This window comes from Triplophysa dalaica, chromosome 4 (assembly GCF_015846415.1).
Source record: "Triplophysa dalaica isolate WHDGS20190420 chromosome 4, ASM1584641v1, whole genome shotgun sequence".
Taxonomy (NCBI): domain Eukaryota; kingdom Metazoa; phylum Chordata; class Actinopteri; order Cypriniformes; family Nemacheilidae; genus Triplophysa; species Triplophysa dalaica.
The window spans coordinates 20,850,915-20,868,199 of NC_079545.1; the positions used below are offsets into that span (position 1 = coordinate 20,850,915).

The 17,285-nt window shown below is 39.1% G+C and overlaps 2 protein-coding genes across 3 annotated transcripts; both read right to left on the reverse strand.

Annotated features, from left to right (window-relative positions):
- Window positions 1–4,565: 4,565 nt before the first annotated feature.
- zgc:55461 (beta-tubulin family protein) lies at window positions 4,566–6,305 on the reverse strand. The gene is made up of 2 exons (XM_056745151.1): window positions 5,871–6,305; window positions 4,566–5,780 (listed from the first exon to the last, which is right to left on the reverse strand). Exons 1-2 carry the CDS (start codon window positions 5,929–5,931, stop codon window positions 4,720–4,722), a joined length of 1,122 nt encoding a protein of 373 aa, XP_056601129.1. The 5' UTR covers window positions 5,932–6,305; the 3' UTR covers window positions 4,566–4,719.
- Window positions 6,306–9,967: 3,662 nt separating this feature from the next.
- LOC130418902 (tubulin beta-4B chain) lies at window positions 9,968–12,831 on the reverse strand. Of its 2 annotated transcripts, XM_056745103.1 has the most exons (4): window positions 12,608–12,826; window positions 11,455–11,563; window positions 11,260–11,370; window positions 9,968–11,169 (listed from the first exon to the last, which is right to left on the reverse strand). In XM_056745103.1, exons 1-4 carry the CDS (start codon window positions 12,662–12,664, stop codon window positions 10,109–10,111), a joined length of 1,338 nt encoding a protein of 445 aa, XP_056601081.1. In that variant the 5' UTR covers window positions 12,665–12,826; the 3' UTR covers window positions 9,968–10,108. The 2 variants fall into 2 exon arrangements, with proteins under 2 accessions (XP_056601081.1, XP_056601080.1); XM_056745102.1 differs by having other exon boundaries at window positions 11,260–11,563; window positions 12,608–12,831.
- Between the last annotated feature and the right edge of the window lie 4,454 nt (window positions 12,832–17,285).

Here is a 17,285-nt window from a genome sequence, read left to right on the forward strand (position 1 = left end):
TGATGGTCTTATAAATAAACTGCTAAAAAATAAGGTAACAATGGAATCATATATTAGATCTCTGCAAACAAAACATTCAAGTGAGAATTAATTTTTTGATGATTGTGTCTTTCATTGACCATTGTCACATTATTTTGTAAAGATTTTAAAGTTAAATGCTTTTTTTCACATACAACCAATGTTTTTTTATGTGTTTGACACACACACACACATAAACTGGGACAAAATTGGACAGTTTACAATTTTGCATCTGACAACCAACACACACACAATTATCATATAGTAATTACAGCAATTTTGAAATGTGTTAAATGTGACTGTAATCACTGACAGAACTGCACCACATTGTAATATCTGTCCCATGAACCACCTCCCCTGTTTTTAGACATCCATGCTGTTAAATTCTGTTTCACCCGGTTGTGGTAATGTGCAGTACATAACCTCTGCCACCCACCTATATGATTATTTATACTCGCATATGCACTTTTATTATATTTTGTTTCTATGTTGGCCTCTATTTATTTTTTGGCCCTCTTGATGAAACAATATTGCCTTTTTTTACATCTGCATGCTTAAACCTTTTATATTGCTTTTTTGAAATAGAAAACCTTGCCAATACAAAAATATTAAAATACTGTATACTGTCAGAATATAGAGTTGGCGGCTCTACAGTAGACGGTACGACTGTCATCGCATTCAAATATGTATATATAAAGTAAAACCAGACACTGTACTGTATTCAGGAAAGCAGAGTTACCTCCAGAGGAAAAATGGCCCACTCTGCCACAAACTCCCAAAATGTCTATACTAATTTCAGTTTGTGAGTCACTTTTTCAGCTCCTCAGCTCCTTTGAATTCATACATGTGTGAATGACATCTAATGTGTGTGTGTGCAGTGTATGGCATGTCGCCGCGGCTCGTGACGCACCCCAGGATTAGACAGGACCAGCGTGGTGGGGCTTGATTGATGAGCCCATTCCAAATGTTTTCGCGTCCAAGTCAGTGGGTGTTTGAGTTGCCTTTGCGCATCTTAATACCAAACAAAACATTAGCGTCGGATTCCCAGGGCTGGCTGCCTCTTGCTGGATTTCATTAGTCACCCCTCCGCAGCACACAAATGCGCTGCATGGCTCCGGGATATGGAGAAGTGAGGGAGAGAGAGGAAGGGCAGGGGGCCATTAAGGGATCATCATCTCATCAGAGATTCCCTACCGCTAAGGATCAGAGTGTTAGAGCAGAAAGAAAAGGTTCTCTTATTCTTCGGTGGCTTCTGATCAGCTCCTTGACACTTATTTTTGTCACCTCACCTGTGGACGAAAATATTGATACACATAAAACGCTGAATCCAATGAAAGGCCTCGTTTCATTTCAAAGATTAGCTCAACCATTTCCATAGCTCTATTCAGACAGTGCAACTCACCCAAATGGCTTACATTAGGAGAAATACTGATCTCATTCCCCCACTAATGAGGGCACTCATCTGTGCGTTTGTCTCCCCTGCCTACATTTCCTCCTGCCAAGCCTTGATGCAATTACACCCCCACATCTGCAGGGGGCTCCCTCCTCCCATTGACTTGGGGCCTTTGAGGGGTCCTGGTGCTCGTGATTCACGGTTAATCAATCATGGTGCCTGGGTAATGACGCCCCACTGCTCCCTTAATGTCTTCTGGCGGGAGCCTCTGCCGCTGGCATTGATCTCACGCAGGCACACATATGGCCGCTCCGAGTGAGTGACAGGACCCCTTTTGCGCGTACGGCACCCTGCGCGACGGAAGCCATCAGCTCTGTGCGCACACTCATGCCCGCGGCAAGGAGGAGTGAGACTGTGAGGAAACGGTGCCGCTTGGCCAATCTTCTCACGTCAGAGTGAACTGTCAAGAACAAAGCAAGTAGGCTAATGCAATATTTTCCAAACCAGCCGGGTTAGGGAGCAATTGCACACTTGTAAAGATATTGTGTAAGTTCTGGAAAGGATAAGCAAAATGTGAGGCAATGTCAAAATGGCTCTTCCAAATACTTTACCAGCTCTGTGACCCTTTATTATCTTTTCAGGTCAGAACTAATTATCTTTCTTAAAGTTCTTAAATTGTCCCATCGACACCAAATTGTGTAGGCAACATTTAGCTCCTTTTGCTTATAGAGGTCACAACCTCTGGATGGCTAAAGTTTTCTTTGAGTATAAACTAAATGCATACTGCACGCAAGTGGACATCTTAAAATCTCTTTGAAAAATATGCATAGAAACTACAAATCTCAAATTACATCCCATGAGATCGAAACACACACACACAATACCCTGACTGAGATTTTCATAAATCTTTGCTGTCTTTTCTAAAACATTGTCACTGTTTTTCAGGGAAAAGATATTTGCAAAACCCAGTGACAAACACAAGGGATTATTAAAGGGTTATTAATAGTGATAAAATCACAAAACATGGAGAAACAAGCTTTCAGAAGGCGTGAAATTAATGCTTAAAAAGGTTTAAGATGTGCATGTAAACAGTCCATAGTGTGAGTATGGTGTGCAGACATTTAATAAATAAATGCAAGTTTATTTTTTATAATAGTGAAAGTATTTCCATGCCAGTTCTGTGTATACACTACATTTATACAACAATTACAGCCCCCAAATGTTTACTATAAATGTTACATTTATAGCCTCCTCCTGTGTGCTTATCAAGAATTATTTGTACCTTTACCACATCTCAGTAGTTGATCGGCCTTTGTTCAATTAATATTCTCTGCTGTCATCATCCATGTTTGCTCTATGCCAGATTAATTTTATCTGAAAAATTTAGCACATATGGCCTAAATAACACTTGGTTGGGTATCCAAAAGGACCTGGTCAAAAGCCAGAAAAAACAGACACACAGAAAGAATAAAAGAGTGAATTTATTAGATTCATATTGTCTGTTACAGGCTCAAAGACATTAAGACATTTTGATTGTACGTAACTGTTCTCCTGTCAACTTTATATTTGTGGACTGGCCAGTTTCCCTGCTTGCACGGGTGTGCCATTGAATGATTCTATGAAAGAGGTCCACCTCAGGCTCCAGGTATTTGTATGTATGGAGTGGCACTGGCCCATCTGTGCAGCCTAAAACCATCCTAATTTATGTTTCACACCTCTTTCTGCTGCCACACTTTGCATCCCGTTGCATATAATATCTCTCTTATTCCCCCATCTCTCTCTTTCCAGCACCAGTGACAGTGAAGTTGCTTTGGCTGTTAAAGAGCAATCCATCATCTGTTTAGAGCGCTTCATCAACATTGTGTACATAGCGGTGCTAAAACAGAGAGGATGTTTTATGTTGCTCAGACAGAAGCTTTTTCTAGTGCCATATGGATGATGTAAAATCAGAAAAACAATTAAAAGGAATAACATGCATACATTAGGTGGTAAAGGGTAGCTGAATCTGGAATCTGTTTCGAATCTATGCACAAAACCAGTGCTCTCTTTTTTAACGGCACAGACATCTTAATATAGGATTAAAGTCTGGATGTTGGTCTATGTAATAATTTTGGACTGTGATACTGATATGGTAGTAGGTCAAGGTAGCTTTTTCAAACAATAAAATAAAATACAATGCATTACAATGGAAGTTTTCTGTAGTGTTTTACCTCTCTTAATATTATCAACTACAGTATGTAAAGTTGCTAAATAATGACAGAATTTTCATTTGGGGGGTATCTCTCTTAAACACCACCAGAAACTTAAGAAACCATAACTCAATAAATGAAGCCTTGCTATGCAATCTTCATCTAGTTGATGAAATGAATGGGGCTTCTCACTCCACTCAATTCCTGCAATGTTGCATGAAATTGAGCCAGATTGTTGTGTCGTGTTAATTAAAGCAATCCCCCTTGCATTGAACGAGTTTCTAGTTAATTATCAGACCTGTCTCGATGACTAGATTTAATTTCTTACATATTATTAATGCTCAATAAATGCCTCTAACATTAGAAAAATGTGTGGAAACGCGTTTCACGTGTTGATGAAACGGCAATGCGTTTCAACAAAATGACAACCACATGAAAGACTGCTTTGTATTTTGTGTTTTTTCCCAGTCTCACATACCTTTTTATTTCCAAACGTCGTCACATCTTTTATCTGTAAATCTGAAATTCAGTATATATATTTTTCACAGCAGAAATTTCACGAGCAAACATTTTAGCAACTCACTGTCTCCATCTGCTGGTGAGTACATATAATCTACACTACATTCTGTAAAGTCCCTCTTTTAAGCAAATCTTTAAGCAAGATTGGTACACTTAACAATAAGCTAGTATTTGTTAACAGTAAATACATTAACTGACATAAACTAACAAGGAGCAATAAAGTTTTACAGCATTTATTAATCCTTGTATATGTTAATGTCAATGGATTTATTCTTGTTAAACCAACATTTTTTTTTTTCATTTTTTTCATTTTTTTTCTTTTGTAAGCTATACTACAGTTTACTTGAACAAGTATATAAAAAGTTAACTTTTTTCAGTTTTGGCATAACTCATTTTGCCATATAAATTTCTATACTAATTCAACACATTTTCAGACCAAGAAAAACTAAAATGGAACAGTCAAAATACTTTCTTAGAAATGATTGCACATTGACAGCTATTCTGCTTTTGGAACCAAAAGTGGACAGATCAAAGACAAAATGAACAAACAAGAAATTGAACTGAACAAAACAGTAACCAGAAACTTGAGTGATCATCTCCTTATGCAAGCTCCTCCTCTCCCTCTTCCTCAAACTCTCCCTCCTCTTCTGCAGTGGCATCTTGATATTGTTGGTACTCAGACACCAAATCATTCATGTTGCTTTCTGCCTCTGTGAACTCCATCTCATCCATTCCCTCTCCAGTGTACCAATGCAAAAACGCCTTGCACCTGAACATAGCCGTAAACTGCTCAGAGATGCGCTTGAACAGCTCCTGGATGGCGGTGCTGTTGCCGATAAAAGTAGCAGCCATTTTAAGGCCACGAGGCGGAATGTCGCAAACTGCGGTCTTGACGTTATTAGGGATCCACTCCACGAAGTAGCTGCTGTTCTTGTTCTGGACATTCAGCTTCTGCTCATCCACTTCTTTCATGGACATGCGGCCTCGGAAGACAGCAGCAACAGTGAGGTAGCGGCCGTGGCGGGGGTCACAAGCAGCCATCATGTTCTTGGCATCAAACATCTGCTGGGTGAGCTCAGGCACTGTAAGGGCCCGGTATTGCTGACTCCCTCTGCTGGTGAGTGGGGCAAAGCCTGGCATGAAGAAATGCAGACGAGGGAACGGCACCATGTTGACGGCCAGTTTACACAGATCGGCGTTGAGCTGACCAGGGAAGCGCAAACAGGTGGTGACCCCACTCATTGTGGCAGACACAAGGTGGTTAAGATCACCATAGGTGGGTGTAGTGAGTTTCAGGGTACGGAAGCAAATGTCATAAAGGGCCTCGTTGTCGATGCAGTACGTTTCATCTGTGTTCTCCACAAGGTGGTGGATAGACAGTGTGGCATTGTAAGGCTCCACAACAGTGTCTGAGACTTTGGGTGAGGGCACCACACTAAAGGTGTTCATGATCCGGTCAGGGTACTCCTCACGGATTTTGCTTATGAGGAGGGTGCCCATGCCTGACCCAGTGCCTCCGCCAAGGGAGTGTGTGAGCTGGAAACCTTGCAGGCAGTCACAGCTTTCTGCCTCTTTGCGGACCACATCCAGAACTGAGTCCACAAGCTCAGCTCCTTCCGTGTAATGACCCTTAGCCCAGTTATTTCCAGCACCACTCTGACCTAAAAAGCAATAGAGTCAGATTTGGGAATTCTTTTTCATATTTATTTAAATTATTAAAATGAAAACATCCAATATAAAGAAAGATCTACCAAAGAAAAAGTTGTCAGACCTGAAGATCTGTCCAAATGGTCCCGATCTCACCGAATCCATGGTTCCAGGCTCCAGGTCGACAAGAACGGCACGAGGAACATACTTTCCTCCTATGTCAGCACAGAACACGTTGTTTCCCCCACTTTTATTACTCTTTTATTGTATTTTAAGAGTATAAACTATATTCAATTTACCGCCTCATTGTTATAAACATTAATCCGCTCCAACTACAGATCACTGTCACCGTGATAAGTTCCCGTAAGGATCAATTCCGTGCTCATCACTAATCACCTCCCAAAACTGAATGCAAAGAAAAATCCGCGTCAAGAAACATCATGTTTTCAGTTAAAGTGTTGCTACCCATCTGACGTGTAAAGAAAAGCACTGAATATTGAAATCGCTATATATTTATAGGATCTAATTCGCATTTTATAGACAAATAGCACTCTTGAAACATAATTACGATTATGTAAAGCAATGTCCCTCACGACCACACTTTCATTCACGGTTTAACTTAATATAACGTGACTGAACAAAAACTTTGCAACTCACCTTGGCACCGATTTGGTTTCCACACTGACCAGCCTGCAGGTGAACAATATTGGCAACAAATTATAAATAAATGTAGATTTTTTTAAATCCCCTCAGTATCCTTTTTTACAGAACTTAAAAAAAAGAAAATATATAAAAAAATATTGTAGGAGCCAAACTGTGTAATGCGGTGTTATTTCCATTTTTAGCCGTTTAGGGGCGCGGTTAACACGGTGGTTTATTTTGTATTTTAACGACCTAACCGATGGTGTAAAACAGGTGCAAAAATGGGCAAAAAGGTTTTTAAGGCATTCGCAACCACGCAGCAAAATCATGGAAATTCTATGCACCTTACGTCTGTAAGTACATTGGATTATGCACGTTGGTGTGGAGCCAATAAACTCTATGATGATGCAAATAAGAAATGGTCTGTTCGTTCTTTATGGAGATGAAACAAAGAGACAAACAACAGAACATGATGAAATTGCGTAAACCTACCAATCTCGGGATCAAACAATGCAGTGGTTTAAAGTTTTAGATTTAGCTCCTATACATATCTATTATCGTTTACATTAAAATTAATTGTTTTAATCTTTAAATTCAAGAGTTTGTTTTACTCAGAGGAAGCATGATTGCATTTGGAGACTGAAATTAAAAATACATGAATAATGCTATGCAATGAATATTTCAAATGTATAATTATAAATATATAATATTAATTATTTCCATATTTAATTAATCAACTCATCAAACGGATTGGTTCAAAACATTGATCAATTCCGAATCGAAACCTAAAAAGACTAAACAAAGTCTTTATGAATGGATAATTTAATCCAATAATTATTGTACACAATAATTAAATAAATTATTGTGTACATCAGATAATATCCTGAGACTCCTGAGAGAGGATAGAAACGGGTCAGAGAAGTGCATGAAAGAATGCACTAGAATAAGCATTTAAAGTTAGATGTGAAGCTCAGTTCATTTTCAATTTTTGCATTAAAAAAAGCTTAATGTGCTCTTCAAATTAAAATAAGGAGACAGGACATATAGTGTTGCCCAATTAGTTTCAAAATGTCACACCCTGATGGAAAGTGAATCATCAGGACACCATAGCCCGTGTATTAATATTAATGTTAATGAAAAGTGCCGCTATTTTTCCTCTCTGAAGATCTGGCCAAACTGAAGATCTCTCAATAAAGCACATTTAATTGACAAAAAAAAAGAACAGAAAGAGGGGCAAGAAATCTATATGTCAATAACGTTATTTATTTACATGTCACTATGTCTTAAATTGACCGTTAAATATTAAAACATCTGCTTGTTAAAGGGGTACATGAAAGGGGTACACTGGTCAAGTGTTAAAAACTTTATCTAGTCTACTTGCGCCAAAGAAGAAGAGTGTTTTCAATTTCCTTCTGCATTACTCTGCAACACAGCCAGCCTATATATGATGGCATAACAAAATAAATACACAACAGTGTTCATGCACAGGTCTGTACACAAGTGGCACCATGGTAGACATGCTGATTAGTGATTACAGTATACTTTGCAGTACGTGCACGAGCAGGAGCATGCAGAAAAATACAACTCGGTTAGGCATACTCTGGAAACATAACAGCACAAACTGAACTTTATCAGTGAAACTCAGTTGTGTTCTTCACAGTAGGCTTACTGTCTTTTCACACTTGGTTTTGGGTTTTAGGTTCCACATGTATTGCAAGATTAGATACCTGCAAATTTAAAGATTGAACAGAAATAACGCTATACAACACATCAAATGATTATAGACCAAATCACAGTAGTTTGTAAAAAGTTCACAGTGGAACTACCTATATCAGTTTAATAACTACGATTAGGCTAAACTTAATTAAAAATATATATATTAAACTAACTTTAATACTGAAGACAGCAGATCACTTTGTCACAAACTTTTACTGTACTAAAACCAAGATACTGTACTATTACTTTAGTAAAACCATGGTTAATTTTTGAGAGGGTGCTTTTATCATCTGTTAAACTTAAATTCATGTTCCTTAATAAATCATGATCTTTCAAGATAAACTAACAGTTGGTTTTGCAACAAGCTTAGAGGCTAATATAATCACTTTGCCAACTTTAACGAAAAACTATAATATTGTTGTCCAACTTGTATTAGTGTCCTTTTGTTGCTAGAAACTACATTCTACTTCTGTTTTCTAGAACTGCATCATTGGGATTACAAATAAAAATCACACTTCAAGTTTGGCGACGAGTCGACGACGTGTGTATTATGGAAAGCCAAAAGGGTCAAAAACGTGCGAATTTTAACACCTCAACAACGCGTAGAGTAAAGAAAAAATGGATTTCTATAAATTCGTATTTATTTATCTTATATTTCAATAAAATTGTATTATAAAACATTACTTTATTTTCATAAAGTCTAATGAAACTTTAAACCTTTTGTTTCTAACTGCAAAGAAATAAAAAAGGGTCCTAGCCAAAGTTTGAAAATTAGAAAGGAATATAGAACCTAATATTACCAATAAATTCTATAAATTATTCAAGATGAATAAATTTACTGATTTATGAAGTTAACCAATTATAAACGTATGTATCTATGGAGAGGGCTTAAAACTGTGGCAAGAGGTTTTCTAAAACATTTTTTTGTTAAAGGTGGGTTAGTCTTCGTGACGAGCGGCCTTCGATCCTACATTTACCGAAACACCTTAAAACGAGATGACCAGAGTGTCTAACCCCTTGACCGCTGCTGATCCATTGCTGGTCTCTGCTACAACAGTCACTAACATGATCGGGCAATAAACGATAAAAAAAGATTATAAAACATCTATATCTAATAGCTTATTAGATAAGTAGATACATAAATAGATAAGTGGATCTTTCACATGTTACATGCATTGTGATGGCAAGGAGTCAGAAATGGAAGGCAACCCCCCTAGGCCTACAGTAATGGTTTAACCCTTCCGCTCAGCAGCCAATGGGAACTCATCACGCTTACACGTTTAAACTGGGCAAGTGGCCGGATGGCTCAAAAACACGCGAAATTAACGTCTGACGTCACGCGTCGAGAACGCGTTGTTTGCGCGTAGAGTACGCGTCGATTTTCCATGCGTAGACTACGCGTACCTTATCCGCAAACAACACATACTCTTATTTGTTTTTGATTGGGTTAGAGATGTTGTAAGCGGTTACCAGTAGTTACAAAACTGGAGAGATGCCAGAAACCGCTTTGTATTGTATTGGTAACCAGAGACGCATAGAAACCAGCTTTTATCACTGAATAAACCTAATTCTCCACCGATAATCGTGTTTCCAAGCACCACCTGAACTAAGCTGTAAACGGCATGATAAGACTGGTTTAATGAATGCTACAGATACATTACATTGGATTTAAGGTCAATTGTGCGCCTTCTTGACCAGAACTATAAGTCATTTTTTTAATAAATAACCATCTTCCAAAATAAAACAGGCACAGGTTTTTATAAATATTATAAGTCATTTTGCCATATTAATTCTCATACAAATTCAACACATTCTCAGACCAAGAAAAACTCAAATGGAACAGGCAAAATACTTTATTAGAAATGGTTGTACATTGACAGATATGCTGCTTTTGGAACCAAAAGTGGACAGATCAAAGACAAAATGAACATACAAGAAATTGAACTGAACAAAACAGTAACCAGAAACTTGATTGATCATCTCCTTATGCAAGCTCCTCCTCTCCCTCTTCCTCAAACTCTCCCTCCTCTTCTGCAGTGGCATCTTGATACTGTTGGTACTCAGACACCAAATCATTCATGTTGCTTTCTGCCTCTGTGAACTCCATCTCATCCATTCCCTCTCCAGTGTACCAATGCAAAAACGCCTTTCGCCTGAACATAGCCGTAAACTGCTCAGAGATGCGCTTGAACAGCTCCTGGATTGCGGTGCTGTTGCCGATAAAAGTAGCAGCCATTTTAAGGCCACGAGGCGGAATGTCGCAAACGGCGGTCTTGACGTTATTAGGGATCCACTCCACGAAGTAGCTGCTGTTCTTGTTCTGGACATTCAGCATCTGCTCATCCACTTCTTTCATGGACATGCGGCCTCGGAAGACAGCAGCAACAGTGAGGTAGCGGCCGTGGCGGGGGTCACAAGCAGCCATCATGTTCTTGGCATCAAACATCTGCTGGGTGAGCTCAGGCACTGTAAGGGCCCGGTATTGCTGACTCCCTCTGCTGGTGAGTGGGGCAAAGCCTGGCATGAAGAAATGCAGACGAGGGAACGGCACCATGTTGACGGCCAGTTTACGCAGATCGGCGTTGAGCTGACCAGGGAAGCGCAAACAGGTGGTGACCCCACTCATTGTGGCAGACACAAGGTGGTTAAGATCACCATAGGTGGGTGTAGTGAGTTTCAGGGTACGGAAGCAAATGTCATACAGGGCCTCGTTGTCGATGCAGTACGTTTCATCTGTGTTCTCCACAAGCTGGTGGACAGACAGTGTGGCATTGTAAGGCTCCACAACAGTGTCTGAGACTTTGGGTGAGGGCACCACACTAAAGGTGTTCATGATGCGGTCAGGGTACTCCTCACGGATTTTGCTTATGAGGAGGGTGCCCATGCCTGACCCAGTGCCTCCGCCAAGGGAGTGTGTGAGCTGGAAACCTTGCAGGCAGTCACAGCTTTCTGCCTCTTTGCGGACCACATCCAGAACTGAGTCCACAAGCTCAGCTCCTTCCGTGTAATGACCCTTAGCCCAGTTATTTCCAGCACCACTCTGACCTAAAAAGCAATAGAGGCAGATTTGGGAATTCTTTTTCATATTTATTTAAATTATTAAAATGAAAACATCCAATATGAAGATAGATCTACCAAAGACAAAGTTGTCAGGCCTGAAGATTTGTCCAAATGGTCCCGATCTCACCGAATCCATGGTTCCAGGCTCCAGGTCGACAAGAACGGCACGAGGAACATACTTTCCTCCTATGTCAGCACAGAACACGTTTTTTCCCCCACTTTTATTACTCTTTTGTTGTATTATAAGAGTATAAACTATATTCAACTTACCAGTTGCCTCATTGTAATAAACATTAATCCGCTCCAACTGCAGATCACTGTCACCGTGATAAGTTCCCGTAGGATCAATTCCGTGCTCATCACTAATCACCTCCCAAAACTGAATGCAAAGAAAAATCTGTGTCAAGATCATAGAAACCAGTGGTGTAGTCCTAACAAAAAAAGTGGTGTACTATACTATACAACAATAACCTCGACCACACATGGCCAAAAGACAGGGGTCAGTGTGCTTGTTTGATTTGTTTTTCTAATAATATATGATAATAATTCATTTAAATATTTATGCATTATTCTTTACTTATGCTTTGAATATGACGTTATAGAATTGTAAAAAAATAAGGTTGAAAAAAACAGGTCTATGCCAGTACTGTCGACCTAAATACAATATTTTTTACAAAGCATCATATCTTTGTAACACATCACATATACAAGAATACGTAGAAACATATGCAAGATTTTACAGAGCTTTGTCATCACCGCGATCTATGTGTTAATACTTGTTAATAATTTAAGGGGAAGACATTAATGTATGAAGTTAAGGTTGTGGTAAAAACAGACTACATTATTTTAAACGTAGAATAAACGTAACAAGTAGGTTCACAATGACTTTAATGGGAACGAGGATACATAGGAAATGTAAGGATTCTGACTTTAAACAGTAGGGCGAAGTGCTTTGTTTCATTTCATCATGTGTCATTTAAAGAAAATTAGTATTAAAAGTTGCGACAGATACCAAATTTGCGTTGCACTGCTATATCGTAAAGAGATAAAACAGCGCAAGAGAACTCGTGAATTCAGTGTCAATGCCAGATGAGAGGAACCACAGCCGGTGAGCGCCCTTTAAACCAGCTTTGACTAAAAGTGAGCAATATTAGCTGACGGGTTCAGCAAGACTCTCATTGACGGGATGAGCTCCTCACAACGTCAGTTAAAGTGTTGCTACCCAACTGACGTGTAAAGAAAAGCACTGAATATTGAATTGAATCGCTATATATTTATGTTCAGGACCTAATTCGCATTTTATAGACAAATAGCACTCTTGAAACATAATTACGTTTATGTAAAGCAATGTCCCTCACGACCACACTTTCATTCACGGTTTAACTTAATATTACGTGTCTGAACAAAAACTCTTGCAACTCACCTTGGCACCGATTTGGTTTCCACACTGACCAGCCTGCAGGTGAACAATTTCCCTCATGGTGAACGGTTAACAAATAAAATAGGACAACTTGAAAATAAAATCCGTCCCAGTTGCAGCTATTCCGCCAAACACCAACTAAAGTTTAAGAAATTGACAGAACGGCTTTAAATAACGTCGACTGTCGTACGCAAACACGAGTGGTAGACGGAGACGTCAGTCACGCTCTGTGCGCTTTCATTGGGTGAGAGAAATGGGTTCTCATGACGTTATTTGTTTTTGATTGGGTTAGAGATGTTGTAAGCGGTTACCAGTAGTTACAAAACTGCGAGAGGATGCCAGAAACCGCTTTGTATTGTATTGGTAACCAGAGACGCATAGAAACCAGCTTTTATCACTGAATAAACCTAATTCTCCACCGAGAATCGTGTTACTAAGCACCACCTGAACTGAGCTGTACACGGCATGTTTAGACTTGTTTAATAAATGGTACAGATACATTACATTGGATTTAAGGTCAATAGTGCGCCTTCTTGACCAGAACTATAAGTCATTTTTTTAATAAATATCCATCTTACAAAATAAAACAGTCACGGGTTATTATAAATATTCACTTATCATAATTATTTTCTAATTTGACTGTAAATTAATCTTAATTGGCCTAAATATGAACAATAAAGGAAGAGTTTGTTTGCTAAATGAGATAAGTTTGTTTTTTTATTGTGCAATAAATATAATAAAAATGCAGTTGGTTTGTTTTGTTTCAAGCAATAATAACAAAAATACAGCAAACAAACACAATAAAACACAATAAAAATATGATTACATAATAAAAAAGCTATCCCATTTTGGAACAAAACTCTTCAAATAAAATCAACTTTCACTTTTAAGTTCAAACTTTTTTTGCTGGTCATTAAACATGTTAACAAAATATTGTGCTTAAATTCTCATCTGTTCACTTACTGTATGTTGTTTTTATTCTGTGACAAAAATGGTATTCATACATTTAAATATATATGTAAACAACTGTTTGAGGGTTGTTGGCAACGAATATTTGGAAATGTATATTTTCACTTAAGCAAAAGACTGTGTGATTGAAAAAGCGATAAAATATATTAAAATAAATATATTACAAATATATTTTGTGCTTGTGTGACTCATCACAAGTGGGATGCAAAGGATTTGTAAATTATTTATCACAGGTGTCATCAATACCGTGGGGGATTCGGTTCATGCATGTGATGAAAAACAAGCTAGAGCAAAATGAAATGGGAGTATATACTTTAGGCATGCATGTAATGTTTATGATCAGGTTTGATCAAATACATTTTCAGACAAATTTCAGCAATCACAAAACCATTAGAAAGTTTTTAGTGTTAAGCTTTCCCAGAATATATTTGCTTCAGTCTAGAACAGGGCTTTTTTATCCGGGGTTGCGGAATCAAAAGCTTCTTGACATCATCTTCTATACAGTTCAGAATTAACAATCTGTCTGACCTGTCTTTATAGTGTTAGGTCAAAGGGTCCAATTTTAAGATGTAAAATGAAGGTAAAACTGACTGTACTTCCTAATGTTTTGAGGTATGCTGACTGTGCAGCAAAACAGAGATACAGTCTAGGGCACTAATGTTTGACTAGCTCAGGTTTTGAGAAAGTCTAAACTTTGATATGCCCTGAACAGCTACATGGGTAACTTTGTGCTTTGTGTGTAGACGATAAAGGGGTGTAAGGCAAACCTACTCACTACATTATTGATTAACACTCAAAGTGTAACACTAACATGGTAACAGCTGCTTTGCACACAAATATACACCACTTTTCAAATTGAACAAAAGATGCCTGGCAGAAACATTGAACAGCCAAAGGACATCAATGCAAATTTCCCCTGAATATGAATATTTACAATAAACAATCAGAGTATCTGGAGATCTTGTTTTTACAAACGATGTGTCTCCTAAATTTCACCAATTTACCAAATCCATGAAAAAAGTCATATCTTTCAAGAATACAATTAATCTTTAATCATTCATTGAAACGCACCGAATCCACTTATATGTATGATTTGACATTAGGGAGCATCTTTTTGATGTAATAGGCACCCAGGCTTACAGTTCATTTGGCTGTTTTACTTCCTATACTGTTGCAAGTGATTTCTATGAGGATATGTAACACGGCATGAAAAAAGTCTGTCTTTAATTGCTACAACAAAGAGCTCTATAGAAACAGTAGAAGCATTGCTATAGAAACTCTTCACATACAAACCTTTAATATGAGCCTCAGAGTAACACAGAAATACACCGAGTGTATGTATACACAGACCTAGGAAACTCAAAACAAAAGTTTTTCTTTCTGTTAGACTTTCCAAATAATACCGTGTGTATTTTGGTTACATAGCCTACAGAAAAAATGGTTTGATTTCAAGAGAGCTGAACTACCTGCATTCACTGCCTCTTGCTAATGTTAAAATTGGTTACATTTATTTTTAAATACATATATGCTTTTGTATCTCAAACTGTTCAACAGTTTGTCTAAAGTTCAATGTTTAATAAACATTACCATAGCTCAAGAGACAAGAGTGGCCAATCCAATTATTTTGTGACTATTAACATTAAATGTTTAAAATTGTTCTAAGCGAGTGCCATGTTTATTTTTGCAAAATACAAAAAATACTAACAAACAAAAATATTTTAGCCTGCAGTTTGGCTGATATTTGCTTTTGACCCAAAGGTGATTGTGGCAAGTAAAACGTAAGTAATAAATTGTGTTGGCAGACATCAAATTATGTTTTATTAACAAGGTTCGGGAGGAGCACGTGCAGATAATTAACAAACAGCAATCATCCTGAAAGCCTATAAGAAGTCAAACCACCTCACCTTCTTTCTCTCAGACGTTTCGCAACATTGTTGCTCATAGACGCACACGCAAACACGGAAGCTTGTTTGCTTTACACGATTTATTTTTGCTTTTCGATAAAATATTCCTAAATACGAACGTAAAAACTTTAAAGGATTTAATCAGCACAGGGCAGACGTAAGGCATTCAATGGATCCTAAAAGCGCTGCAGCCACGCAGCATGCCCGAAAGCATTTAGGCAACATATACATCTTCCCCGCAGATTCGGGAAGCGATTCCATATACCCGCTGTTTACGTTTGAGCTGCTAACGATAGCTCGCTGCTAACGGGACACGAGCGTTTAGACTCCGGCACCTGTAAATATATACTATCCAGGCTCGTAAGATTGCCGTTTTCGACCCAATTCAATAACGGTACCCCTATGCCAATACATTAACGTTTCAATGGTGGTACACTCGAAGTGAAACAATCCTCTTGGTGGAGACAATTCTTCCTGTTATTCCATGAGTCGCTCTAATCATCCCGCCTCATTACCGACACTTTACTATTTATCATTTATAAACTGAGTTTTCCCTTCTATTTGTAGCCCGAAACATGCTGTTACGCAAGAAGCTGGGTGAGTAGCCTACAATCTTTCTAGTACCATCAATTTAGCTTTATCCTCCGTCACCCCGCGTTGACACTGCTGCACTCAAGCATGAGATCTCAGGGAACGTCAGTTAAGCTAAACGTAAACTTCTGGAAATTGTTAAATCTAATCGGCGCTTCCGGAAGTGACTGTTGGTTAACTAAAATCTGTTTGTATCATCTAGCGGCATACGTTTTCTACATAGCGTCCCGTTCCCATTCACATCTCGCCCCAAAGAATGCACGCAGCCGTCAGCGGTATACTTGTCAGTATATTCGATCGGTGCTTAACGGCAAGATCTCCTTCGTCTGCCAACCCGAACAAAAAAATGCATCTTGGGCTCATGACCCAAATGTTAACTCTGGAATCAATCATTGTGTTCGACTCATACAGATGCGCGCATAAATTTGAAGATATAACAGCATTTTTTTATTGGCTATACTCCATCTGCAAGCAAAGGTATCACAAGTCTTCATCACGATCCACGTAAACACGTAATGGTCGTTTTAACCTTTGAAATGTCTGATTTGCATTCCTTTGCAAAACTAAACATCATCGCATACCTGCCAGTCATATGGGCTCTTGGGCGCTCCCCGGCCAGAAAGCAAAAGCCCTTCTGGCCTTCCGTCAAACTATAGCGTGAGGCTTCCTCCCCTATCGGCGCCGGCCCTGGCTGCCTCCCTTCCAGACCTTCATTTGCGTTTGCCCAAGGAGCTGACCTCAGCGTGAGGCTGCCTTTGTTCTCGGCTCTTCCTCAGGCCCGCCCTCCCTTCATGCTGGAATCTGCCTCCCCAATGACATCCCACCAAATGCCCTGACTCTAGACCTCAGCTCTTCAGCACCACCTAAAACCTCCAGGCTCCATTAAAGGATACCTTTAAAAATAAAATATTTCACAAACTCATCTATGGCTCACCCTCCCCAGCAATATCCAGCTCGCAGACATTGATACTCATCAAAGGCATTGAAGAGCCCAGCCCAGACCCCAGAAAACCAATCAGCCTGGAGTCGCATACTAAATGCTACCCTCCGCACCGCATCGCACCGCATCGCACCGCACCCATGCTAGACACCATGTTCACACTAGCTTTATTCAGCTTTCTCAGATGCTCGGAACTAACCACCATTTCCAGCTTCAATTCAAGCGCCCCTCAGCGCTCCAGCACCGGCTCAGATGCAGCAATTGAGCCTGCGGCCTT

What these genes read in the sequence shown, in the direction of transcription:
- zgc:55461 (XM_056745151.1), bottom strand. Translation starts at nt 5,931, where the DNA reads ATGGATTCGGTGAGATCGGGACCATTTGGACAGATCTTCAGGTCTGAC. An exon ending in GTCTGACAACTTTTTCTTTG is followed by an intron (nt 5,781 to 5,870) that starts GTAGATCTTTCT and finishes ATTGCTTTTTAG; the next exon opens with GTCAGAGTGGTGCTGGAAAT.
- LOC130418902 (XM_056745102.1), bottom strand. Translation starts at nt 12,664, where the DNA reads ATGAGGGAAATTGTTCACCTGCAGGCTGGTCAGTGTGGAAACCAAATC. An exon ending in GAAACCAAATCGGTGCCAAG is followed by an intron (nt 11,564 to 12,607) that starts GTGAGTTGCAAG and finishes CTTTGCATTCAG; the next exon opens with TTTTGGGAGGTGATTAGTGA. An exon ending in GCCTGACAACTTTGTCTTTG is followed by an intron (nt 11,170 to 11,259) that starts GTAGATCTATCT and finishes ATTGCTTTTTAG; the next exon opens with GTCAGAGTGGTGCTGGAAAT.